General features: G+C 36.9%; 1 protein-coding gene across 2 annotated transcripts in view; it reads left to right on the top strand.

Annotated features, from left to right (window-relative positions):
* Positions 1-13,246, top strand: part of Hgf (hepatocyte growth factor) — a 109,603-nt gene that overhangs the window by 62,841 nt on the left and 33,516 nt on the right. For both annotated transcript variants that reach the window (XM_045161053.1, XM_045161054.1), the window contains 2 exons: positions 4,169-4,296; positions 12,629-12,731. In XM_045161053.1, coding sequence (XP_045016988.1) covers positions 4,169-4,296; positions 12,629-12,731 — 231 coding nt within the window. The remainder of the gene's footprint in view (positions 1-4,168; positions 4,297-12,628; positions 12,732-13,246) is intronic.

The raw sequence follows: 13,246 nt of genomic DNA, 5'->3' as shown, positions 1-13,246 counted from the left end.
ACAAAGAAGACAGAGTTAGGGCAATCCCACTGTTGCTATCTTTTAAGAGTTTGTAATATTCACACAAAAAATTGTGTATCTCCAAATATGTAAGTATGTTGATTTGTAAATAAACAAGAAATTTTATTCATAAACTTCACAATTGAAACTTAATTATCAAAAGTTTAATTTTATATCTTATGGGAATTTAATCCATCCTTTCATAGTAAGTGTGGCAGTTGAAATGCAAAGTGTCCCCCACAGGCTCTTGTATTTAAATACTTACCCCTCAGCCTGTGGGCGACACTTTGCATTCAAACTATCACAGTAACCTAGCATAAATTCTCACTAATTATAGACATGTGACTCAACATTTTGCCATAATATTAATTTACTATTGTTGTCCCTTTCCATTGTGGCAGAAACAGGAATGCTGGGCAGCTGTCTCTGATTTGTTGTTGTTGTATTGTTTTGAAGCAGGCTCACATTCTAGCTCAGGCTTATCTGGAATTCATTATGTAGTCTCAGGGCGGCCTGGAACTCACGTTGAACCCCTTACACCTGCCTCCGGAGTGCTGAGATTAAAGGCCTGTGCCAATAACACCTGGCCTCTGATTTGATTAAACATAATTTGCTATATATAATTTCCTATACAGAGACTCCTTATAAATGACAAATTTTCAAGTACTATAATACTGTGTATGATGAATGTAGATAAATTAAATAATTTCTGATTCCTTTTAGGATTTTTAAATAATTCTTTAAGTGAAGTGAATAAATTCATAGACAATTTTAGTAAATTAAATTTATTCTTGTTCAGTTATGATGAATGAGATGCTTGTAGCTATGTATCCTAAAAGATGCCCTAGATAAAACTTTGTTAATTCATTTTATTAACTTGTTCTAAGCAGGACGTCCTGTCAAGTGCTGAGTCACCACCTCAGCCAAATTATCTTGTTTTAAATCAAATATACATAATCATATAACTGAGCAATCATTGATCTAAAATTGTAGATTTGTGTGAATTTTGTGTATTTATTGTATAAGGCCTACACTTTTATACCTAAGTATATACTATCTTAAAGAAAATGAGTTTTATTCATCTTTTATTTTTGGTGTGTGTGTTTGTATAAGTGCAGTATGTGTTGAGTGTTGTGTTTGTGTATGTATGTGTGGACTGTGAATGTATGCTATGTGTGTGTGTGTGTGTGTGTGTGTGTGTGTCTATACAGTATGTATGGAGCGGGGTGTGGTATTTGTGTATGTTTGTGTGGCGTGTGTATGTAAGGTGTGCACACACCTCACACATGTGTGGGAGGCCAGGGGAAACAATCCAGTGTCCTATCATTCTTCAGTTGTTTCTTGAGACAGACTCTCTCTGAGCTCAGAACTGATGTTTTTGGTCAGATCACCTGATTAGCCTGCCTGCCCCAGCAATTTTCCTGTCGTGGACACCCCCATCTCCTGCACAACTAGGATTATAAGTATGTAGGACCAAACCTGAGTTTTTGCATGGGTGCTGACAATAGAACTAAGGCACTCTCCGAGCCACAGCCACATGCTTGCATGGCCAGCACTCTTACTGAGTTACTCTAGCTCCATATCCACTTCTTCTAAAGTTTCTAATTATTTTACTGAACATTTGTTGACAATTTTCATATATGAACATAATGCATTTTGATTAAATCTCTTCCCTTACTTACATTTGTCCCCACTTCCACTGAACCTCTGCTTTCCAATTAGTTACTAATTTATGTGTGTGTCTGTGTGTGTGTGTGTGTGTGTGTGTTTGTGAGAGAGAGAGAGAGAGAGAGAGAGTTTACCAGTGCTTCCTTCCACCATAAGTGAACTCCAGATACATGTGAAACTTCGTGCATTTGGCTTTACCTGAGTACTGAGGAATCAAACCCAGGTGGGCAGACTCTGCAAGCAAGTACCTCTAACTGTTGAGCCATTTCCCTAGCTCCAAGTTACTAAGTTTATAAGAAGATGAAGGGTTTAGATATGGGTCATTATTTGAAAACTTTCTATACCAGGCTTAAACTTCTGGCAATAAGTATACCAGATCCCACAAGAACAGTTTTTAAAGACCTACTTGGACAAGATGGACTAAAATTGCTTGCTGCTCAGAGCTCTCTCTTTTTCTATTTTTATGATCATTTCATTATTAATAAAATTATACTACTTCTAATTGGATTGATGTGTTATAAAGGCTGTTGCTTCCAATAGATTATATGTGCTTGATTTAAGATAGAATATTTCATGAAAACAAATAATAAACTCCACATTTTATTTAATATGGACCCTACATTAAGATATAAAACCATGGCTGGGATGTAGCTCATTGGGCCAGTACTTGATCTAGCATATGTAAGGGCCTAGAGTCTATCTCCCATATAATAACTAATCACTGCAAACTAAATGAATGAATGAATGAACTGGTAAACAAAAAATACATAAATAAAGTACTAAAATCCTTTAAAATATAAAGTATTAATATAAACAATGTTAACAAACTTTTAAAATGTATAGTTGAGTGGGCTGGAGAAATAGCTTAGTGGTTAAGGCATTTGCCTGAAAAGCCAAAGGACCCAGGTTTGATTCCCCAGGACGTTAGCCAGATGCACAAGGTGGCGCATGCATCTGGAATTCGTTTGCAGTGGCTGGAGGCCCTGCACACCCATTTTCGTCTCTCTCTCTCTCTCTGTCCCTCTCTCTCTCTCTCTCTCTCTCTCTCTCAGTCTCTTTCCCCCTCTTTCTCTTTGTCAAATAAATAAATAAATATATTTTTAAAATGTCCAATTAAGTCACTGATAACTGAATATATATATATTCAGTGATATATTCAATGACTATATGTATAAATATGCATATACATGTCTGGTACTTACTGGCAACTTACTCTGTGGTTATATATCTGTATTTAATTAGAACTTAGTTTTATAGGAATATATGTAAGGATTTCAAATGACTTCTAAATCAAGAAAGGAATATGTCTTTTTTTTTTTTAAATTTTTTATTTATTAACAGACACAGAGAGAAAGACAGATAGAGGGAGAGAGAGAGAATGGGCGCGCCAGGGCTTCCAGCCTCTGCAAACGAACTCCAGAGACACGTGCGCCCCCTTGTGCATCTGGCTAACGTGGGACCTGGGGATCCGAGCCTCGAACCGGGGTTCTTAGGCTTCACAGGCAAGCGCTTAACCGCTAAGCCATCTCTCCAGCCCAGGAATATGTCTTAACTCAAAGAAATCTAGGCAGCAAACTAAATATGTGAAAATTATAGAAATCAAGGAACAAATAACTATTATTTTTTAATGATTATATGTTTATTTGAGAGAGAAAGGGGAAGAGAGAGAGAATGGGCATATCAGCACCTGTAGCCACTGAAAATGAATTCTAGAAGCATGCACTACCTTGTGCACCTGGCTTTTGTGGGCACTGGAGAATTGAATCTGGGTCCTTAGGCTTTGTAGGCAAATGCCTTAACCACTAAGCACTCTCTCTAGCCCCAATATCAGCTTTTTTTTTAAATGGTTAATATTTGAATAGCTTCAACTTCCATTTTATTTTATTTATTTTTATTATTGCTATTTTTTAATATTTGCTTTTCAAGATAGTATCTTGCTCCAGCCCAGCTCACCTAGAATTCACTATGTACTCTCAGAGTGACCTCAAACTCACAGTGATCCTCTGACCTCTGCCTCCTGAGTGCTTAGGTTAAAGGCATGTTCCACCATACACAGCCTCAACCTTCATTTTAAATGGCAATAATGACTATAAGTAATTTTGTTTCTTCCAAGAAAGAAACATGTTATTTTTACATTAAATATGTATATGCCATGAGGTTATAATAAATAACAGGCTACTTTTTTAATAATATCAGTTGAGAGTCCAATCTTTGAGAATGAGTGAGATATGAGGAAACTCTTTTCCTTCCATAGAACAGTAGTGTGCCTGAGGGACTCTGCATTTGCTATCCCTGGCAATGTGCCTTGTGTGTACTTAACTCTAAAGTCGTATCATTATTCTCAAATGAAAACCTCTGAATGGATACCGAATCCTACTTATCAGTATGCATTCATGCTGGCCTTCTAGAAGTACAGTAGTATTAACTCCATCAACATGAGGACCCAGGCAGTTTATAGGCATCATAATTTATGCTTACTGTTTATGCTTCCTTGTCATAGGGACCTAAGAGAAAATTATTGCCGCAATCCAGATGGGGCTGAATCACCCTGGTGTTTTACCACTGATCCAAACATCCGAGTTGGCTACTGCTCTCACATTCCAAAGTGTGATGTGTCAAGTGGACAAGGTAATAGCTGACATTTAGTACTATGACTATGATTAAAATCAGAACACCTCAAGGAAGGACACATTTGCTTTCTGTGGCATGCTACTTGATGCTTAGCAAAGGTGATCACTAAGTATGACAGAATTTGTTTTAGATATTCACTCATTCATTCAATATTTATTTCTTTATTTGAGGTCAGGCATAGTGCTGGATGATGGAGATAGCAGAAAACATAACTAAATTTTCTGACTCCAGAAAGCTACATTCAAACAGATAGGAAAATTGTATAATAAAAATGCTAGTGGGGTTCTTATGTAAATAAGTTCATGTCTCTGTAATAGAGTGAAAATCATCCCCAAACGAGAGGCGAGAGACCTTGAGAGTTTTGTTTGTTTGTTTTAATCATTATGAGGAGGCTCTCTCTCATGTGGTAAGTAAGGAAACATCTGTAGAGAACCCTGAGGAGAAGAGGGAGCTTCATATACCATGCCACTTACATGTCAAGAGTATTTCAGATAGCAGAAATTACAAAAGCAATTAGCATGAGATGAGGGAACACATGAAGAGCTAAAAGAAAAAATCCCTAGTACTTCAGCTGTCACAGAATAAGCAAGATAGACAGCAGTAGATATGGTTATTAAGACTATAGAGCTAATATTGCATTGGTCTTGGAGAAGGTCTAAGAATTCATGCTTTTTCTTTGAAAGACAAAGTCTCTGTTGTGAAGCTGAGAAATCAGATGACCCGCTTTGAGTATCAGCATGTTCATTCTGTCTATCTTATGGAAGTAGCCAGAATCCTCAACAAGGTTAAAAGGCACAATGTCAATAAATTAGTTTCTTTTTTTATTATTATTAGTTTTCTATTCAGCAAATACAGGCAGTTTGGTACCATTATTAGGCTCATCCATCACCTACCCCCTCCCCATTGGCCCCTCCTTATTGAGGTATATGGGTCATGCATTGTGGAGTTAGCTCACAGTTATTGGTACAATAAATGTCTCTGCATATACTGACCCAACATGTGGCTCTGACATTCATTCTGCCCCCTCTTCTGCAAAATTTCCCTGAACCATGTTGGGTTCATTTTTGGTCTGCTTCAGTGATGAGGTGTTGGGGGCCTCTGAGTCTCTGGCTCTCTGATTTGGTAGGAGTTGATTCTTCTCTGTATTGGTCTCCTTCCCCCTTGTGCTGGCATCTTGTTCATCAGGAAATCAGCACCCTGTCTTGTTTCGCTAATTTTCCTTAGTTTCAGCTGGGGCCCTTTTGAGGTATGATGGGGTGGCTCTCTCCTTAGGATCTGCATCTATCTGAAAAAGAGAAGCAGATTCTCCAATGGAGAGTAAGTTAGTTCCAGGAAAAATGAAATAACCCTTACTTTTTTTTAATAGAGAGTTTAATAGGTCTAGGCCCTCTTGTACCCCATGATTGATGGTAGCTTGATATTGGAAAGAGGGTTTATGCTTGGGTATGATTCTGACTTGTTTCCCAACTCCAGCTATGGGTCCCATACCACTGAGGGGATCAGTTAGCCAAATTAAGAGCAGTTGGTTCCCCACCATGGCTGTGTGCCACTATTGCACTTGTGTGGGTATCACAACCGGTTATTTGTTGCTAAGTAGGTTAGACCATGAGTTGCTTGGAGAGATATTGGTTATTTCCCCCAGTCGCCCATGTAGCACCTTCTGGTACTAGATACACTGACTGTCTGGAGACTGACTTTCTCCTGGCTTCCAGCCATGCCGTTCCATTTTTCGTGTCAGCTGCATATGGTGTCTTCAGCAATAGGGTCTTACCACTAACCTTTGGTGGGTCATCAGGTACTCTGACAGAAATCTGTCATTCTTTTAGGAAACCTTGTAGGTTTCTCTGATCAAAAGCTCATTGTGGATGATAGCCCCATGCTGGTACTGGGAGTCACAGGTCAGTGCCCGCTAAGAAAATGAGGAAAAATATAACTAATATACAAAAGTTAGGGAGGAGAGAGAGAGAAAGAGGGAGAAGGAGGGAGGGAAGATGTAGAAGGTTTAGTTTAGATTGATCCTACCCTCTCCAGTGTCTTGTGGTTCAGGTGTTTCCTATAAGGGCCTGGTGGAGGTTCAACCACTTGGTCTGCCTTTTAGGAAGTAGAATTTTATAGTATCATTGCCGTTTGGGTCTAAATTAGTGTTTCCCACCCCTTCTATGCCCTCCCCTCCCTCCCCACCCATCCTAGTGTCTAGTCCATGAGATGCTTGCTGGGTATGTAAGGTATCTTGGGTAGATTCAGGTTAGGTGCTGTAGATGAATGAGACTATGTGGCAATTCTTTTCTGTGATTGGATAAGTTCACTGAGGATTAGTTCTTGCAAGAGAAGAGAGTGACTTGGACCTATGTGTTAGTGAAGATAATGTGAGGTTTGTGATATATTACTGTTGTTCATGGAAATATAGATGCCTTGAAAGTATCCAACTCCTTGGGTACAGTAGAAAACTCAGACTAAATTTCACTTGAAAAACAATGAGTTGTTAATAATGAATAAAAATATATGGAATTCTGAACTTTTGTTAATGTACAATAAATTGAGAATTATACAGGTAATGATCATATTATGTTTCAAATGAGCTGCAGAATTATGGTCATGGACAAGCCCAAGCCTAACTTTTTATAAATCCTCCTTCATAGATTTATTGTTATTATATATGTTTTCTATCCTTTATTGTTTTTTTTATTTTTATTTTTTTCCCAGTACTTGCCAAAGTTTGCAAAGAATGTCAAAGTTCACAAGGAACTTTGAAAACAGAGTTGTAGCAGGAAGAGGGGATGAATACCTTTTTGATCAGTTGCACTATTCCTTGGCAGACATTAAAGATCAGCTGGCTTATAAAGTTGAAGCCAGTGATTAAGGAAGATTTGGTAGCAGCTGAGTCTTCTGTATCCCTTCCCTTTCTCTTGAACATTTGTTGAAACAGTCAGTAACAGAAGAAAGCTTCTGGCATGTATTAAGATGTTTGTACACACATATGCCACCAAGAAAAGGGCCCAGCAATAGACTATGAGAAATTTGTATGTGAAGGGTAAACATAATTTAGCACTTATCTTAGCAATATATTTGATCAAAAATTAAAATTTTTTTTAATTGAATTTAAATAATTTTCCCAAATTCTCAAACTAGTGCAACTGATATTGAGTCAGACTCTCCTTATAATGACCTTATCATTACTGAATGTATTATCCCTTAAACTCTTTACCTTAATTGTAGTATCAGTATTTGTAACATACTGTATCCACTACACAGAAAGTGTGATAGTCTCTGCCAGATACGCTCTCTGAAAAATGCCTTGAATGACTACTACTTAAGAAACATTGCTAGCCAATTTAATATTCAACTGTGAAATTTCCCAAGAGTTGTGCCATTTTATGTTACTGCCAATCTGATGTAGTGTCCACTATTTATAGCATTTGATTTAAATACATTTCAGAAAGAGTTCTAATTCAAATACTACAGATAGTATATAATGAAAATAACAATAAAACAGTCTCATTTGTGAATATGAATACATAAAATTTTAAATTAAAGTTGAATAAACAGCCAACAAAGAAATTAGGATAATACAAAATGACTGAATGGAAATTAAGTATAGCATATATAAGTGCTTCAGTATTATAAATTATTGACAGAACTAATTTGAGATGTAAGAAAACCAGTCATAGAATAAACCTCAATAGTAATCCTATGACAAAATTCACTCATACCCATATTAATTAGTAAATAAAAATTATAACGTGTTTATGTGTCTTTATACATGTAATTACATGTTAATATATGCATATATACTTCCTTAATACATGTTCACAATTTAACATTTATGTATATAGACACACATTATATATATTTTTCAAGCAAGCATTGTTAAACACTGAGTCATCTCCCCAACTCACATAAATAATTTGAAATAAGGGGCTGGAGAGATAGCTTAGTTGTTAAGGCACATGAATGTGAAGCCTAAAGCCCCTAGTTCAATTCCCCAGTACCCTTGTAAGCCACATGCACAAGGTGGTGCATGCATCTGGAGTTCATTTGCAGTGGCTAGAGGCCCTGGTGTGCCCATTCTCTTTCTGTCTCTCTCTCTATCTCTGCCTGTTTCTCTTTCTCTCTCTAACAAATAAATAAATAGAATATTTAGAGAAAAAAAACCCACATAATTCTATTATTGTGTTAATATACAATACTTTAAAAGGAATTTGACATTGTTTTGCTCTGCAATATTGTGTGAAATATCTTCCAAGAGTTAAGCAAGAAAAAAAACATTAAAGTACCACTATTCAAATCATGTAAAAGTTACATACCTAAAACATACACTTGAGGTTTAGAGAGATGACTTAGTGGTTAAGGCACTTACCTTTGAAGCCTCAGGACCCAGGTTTGATTCCCCAGTACCTACATAAGCAAGATGTATAAGGTGGTGCATGCAACTGTAATTCATTTGTACTGGCTAGAGGTCTTGGTGTGCCCATTCTCTCTCTCTCTCTCCCTTAAATAAATAAATAAAAGTATTTATAATAATAAGCTGAAACAATGAAGTAAGATGTGTTGGGCCTTAAAAGGCCTGGGTGTGAGGCCTAGTAGAACTTCCTGAGCCTAGCTAAAGTTTGGCATCTGCCTCTGGCCAGCTATGACTCAGCAAGACTTCTAATGGCTTCTGGCCTGCTACTTCCTCATAGGAGTTAGAATTCCCATGGGCGCTTAGGACCAATCATTTCAAAAGTCGTGATTTACTATTGGCCCTTACCCCTGCTTCCCCACCCCACCCCCCATCCTAAAATCTCCACCCTCATTTTCAACATTATATAAGTAACTGCTTGTAACAATAAAGCGAGTTCCTGCTTTGACAAGACTCCAGGCTTGGTGGTGTGTTCCTGGCGGTTGACACTCACCCTTCTCCTCAACCCCTTGGGAGCAACCAGTGGGCCTGGTCCTTCCTCAGCACTACCCGCAGGGGGAGCCCGGCAGGATGAATGAAACTTTTTTTTTTTTTTTGGATTTTTAAGGTAGGGTTTTGCTCTAGCCCAACAGTAAACTGGAATTCACTATGTAGTCTCAAGGTGGCCTCCAACCTGTGCCTCCCAAGTGCTGGGGTTAAAGGCATGTACCACCACACCTGGCAAGGATGAATTTTTTGATACAAACATCACTAGTATTTATATTAAGCATGACTACTTAGATAGAAAACTATATCTGTGGTTGAGAGCTATACCTCAAATTGTAAGAGTGATTGCTAAGCACTCATGATGCTCTGAGTTTGACCCCTAATTCCTTATAAACTTGGTATGTTGGTCCATTCCTATAATCCCAGCACTCAGGAGATAAAGAAAAAAGGATCAGCTGGGCATGGTGGCACACGCCTTTAATACCAGCACTTGAGAGGCAGAGGTAGGAGGATCACCATGAGTTCAAGGAGACCCTGAGATTACATAGTGAATTCCAGGTCAGCCTGAGCTAGAATGAAACCTTACCATGAAAAACCAAAAAAAAAAAAAAAAAGGGGGTCAGAAGTTTGCTTGTGGGACTACTTTATTAATAAAAGTGAAAAATATTTTTATTAAAAAAAAGATAGATAGTTAGAGGAAACTACATCTGCAATAGCAACAAATATGATGGAAATTCACCAATAAATTTAGGAAAAAGTGAAAAATCTATAGGATAAATTTTGTAGGTAATTTCTAAAAGCATTATTTATTTTATTTTTTTTTGGGGGGGGCGCAAACCAAACAGATTGTCCTCTTTTTTTTTTTTTAATGAGAGAATAAAAGAGAAAATTGATGTGCCTGGCCTTCCCATCATTGTAATTGATATCCAGATGTGAGTGCCACCTTGTGGCACATGAGGCTTGAATATGTGTCACCTTGTACATCTGGATTGTTTGAGACCTGGGGAGTCAAACATGGGTCCTTAGGCTTTGCAGACAAGCCATTTTTCCAGTCTGCATTAAGATTTTTTTGAACATGTGGAAAAACAACCTGTTGTTAGTATAACTCAATGTTAAATATAAACAATTCACCTAATCTGTAAATTTAATGTGATATAATTATTTTTTTCTGATATTAAGAAAAGTGATTCTAAATTTCTTGACTAATATGTGTTTATAGAAAAGACACCCTTGTAAAAGGAGATCAACTAGAAGGAATTTATTTATCAAATTTAAACACATTTTATTTGCTTTTATTTTTTGTGTGTGGGGGAGGTTCAAGGTAGGATTTCACTTTACCACAGGCTGACCTATAATTCACTAGTCTTAGGCTGGCCTCAAACTCACAATGATCCTCCTACTTCTGCCTCCTGAATAATAGGATTAAAGGCATGCACCACCATACCCAGCTAAACACATTTTATAAAGAGATTTAATTCAAATGCTATAGCTCTGAAACATGAAGGAACTGATAATTAGGGGGGGAAAAATCAAACAGTACAGAAAACAAGCCTAAGTGCATAGAGGTATTGGGGAAAACACACATTTGTAAAATATAATAATAACTGAACAGGGTAATATTTAGAAAAAGAGTAAAATTAAATCCATGCCATGAACTACACCTGAAAACAAACTCCAAATGAGTAAAAGATCTGAGTCTAAAAAGAAAACCTGTCAAATTTATTGTATTTTATTTGTTTATTTGAGACACACAAGTGAAAGAGGCAGATAGATATAGAGAGAATGGGTATACCAAACCCTCTAGCCACTGAAAATAAACTCCAGATGCATGTGTCACCTTGTGTATCCAACTTTATGTCGGTACTGGGGAAATGAATCTGGGTCCTTTGGCTTTTCTGGCAAGCACCTTAACCACTAAGCAATCTCTTTCTATCAATACCCATCAATTTTCATCCCACAATGCCACCATCTGAATGGATGTTTCCAAAAATATGTTAAATTTATGTACAGAGTTTCTTGTTGCAGTATTATCTGCAATAGCAAGACAAGATAAACTGTGTTCTGATCATCTATTGGGTGGGATACTGTGAACATATACATAGAATAATAATCAAATTTATCTGTGAACTTACCTGGATATTTTATAGGCATGTGTTTATTATTACTTTTTATTATTTATAAATTATTCATTTGTTTTAGTTTTTCAAGGTAGGGTCGCTAGCCCAGGCAGACTGGGAATTCATGCTGTAGTCTCAGGGTGGCCTGGAACTCACAGAGATCCTCCAACCTCTGCCTTCTGAGTTCTGGGATTAAAGGCATACTCCACCACACCCGGCATCATAGGCATGTGTTTAATTAAAGAAATTAAAAAGGCAAAAGATTAGGCCTTTTACCCTACTAGAAATAATGAGACTTAATGTTAGTAACAAATATTAGTATTTAAAAGTCATAGAGAATGTTTATATTCACAAATTAATTTGTGTGTTTATATTGTTTTGTATACATGTGTGTATGAGTGCATATGTATCATAGTTTTACAAAAGAAATCACATAAGCCGTATACAAGAATCTCATGAGCCGGGCGTGGTGGTGCACACCTTTAATTCCAGCACTCGGGAGGCAGAGGTAGGAGGATTGCTGAGAGTTCAAGGCCACCCTGAGAATACATAGTGATATCCAGGTCAGCCTGACCTAGTGAGACCCTACCTTGGGAGAAAAAAAAAAAAAAGAATCTCATGAAACTGCTTACTAAGAACAACAGATAGAGCACAGAAAGGGAATGGAATGGAGGAACAGGTAAAATGATATTTCTCTGAATTCATATGTTCATATTGTTTTGATAATCATTGTCAATGTATAAGATATCCCAAAAGTAGGGTAGGAAAAGATGGAATTAAACACTGAAATATGTCAAATGAATATTATTACAAAGAAGAAAACAATCCATACAGTTTTTGGACAAAATTTATTGGCTGCATATGCTGTTTTTTGGAACCATTTTAAGGCTAACCTAATGGTAAATTCATTTGGTACTTAGGTTTGTTGTTGCTAACATGAGTATCTTGGAGCTTAGAAATTAGTTTTTACATTACAGAATTCAGAAAATAAGTAGACATGGTTGTTACCTGGAATAAGGGTTCCTACTAGAGGAGAAAGTAGATGCCAAAAGAAAATGAAAAGAAAGGAAGAGCTCTATGGGAAGTTATTATTATTAGTCATGTTCAACTTACCATAAGGATTCATTCTAGTGAAGCCAAAATCCAGCTGAAAAATATCTTAGAGATATGTTAACCTGATATAATTGTCTTTAATCTGCACAGATTTGATCTGCACAGATTTCTGTCTGCTTAGCATGTTGATTTTGATTATTGCATATGCTCACAAAATGCTTTTGTTTGTCCTCCACAACATTCATTAGTCTTCTTTTGTATATTTTATGTCTAGATTGTTATCGCGGAAATGGGAAAAATTATATGGGCAATTTATCTAAAACAAGATCTGGACTAACATGTTCAATGTGGGACAAGAATATGGAAGACTTACACCGGTATGTACATTTCTTTCTACATAGAACATGAGATCAATAGCCCCAATATACACACACACACAAATGTATTGTTATTTCCTTCTATTCATTTATAATAGGAAGCTAGCCGATATAATTAGATTGATTTTCCCTAGTAATTCATAACATGTTCTCTGCCTATGGCAAAGTTGTAAATATGAAATTACCCAACGCATATTTGTTGAGCAATTAGTATAAAATATGACCTCTGACCTACAGTTGGTACCATGGGTATCATCCCCAAAAAGTAGGCACATACTGTGGTCCTAAATGTTAGAACTATAATCACATTCATGCAAAGATTTCATAACCCATTGGGCATATAATTGTCATATATGGTGCTTCAAGTAGTTCATGTCAAAGATTACTATGTTATTAGAATTAATATTAAGGGGTTGGGGAGATGGATTAGCAGGTAAAGGTGCTTGTTTGCTAAGCTGCTAGCCCAGGTTTGATTCCCTAGCACTAACTTTAAAGCCAGATGCAAAAAGGGGCAA

The sequence above is a fragment of the Jaculus jaculus genome, chromosome 10 (assembly GCF_020740685.1).
Source record: "Jaculus jaculus isolate mJacJac1 chromosome 10, mJacJac1.mat.Y.cur, whole genome shotgun sequence".
In the NCBI taxonomy this organism is placed as follows: domain Eukaryota; kingdom Metazoa; phylum Chordata; class Mammalia; order Rodentia; family Dipodidae; genus Jaculus; species Jaculus jaculus.
This window is presented reverse-complemented; position numbering and strand designations above follow the sequence as displayed.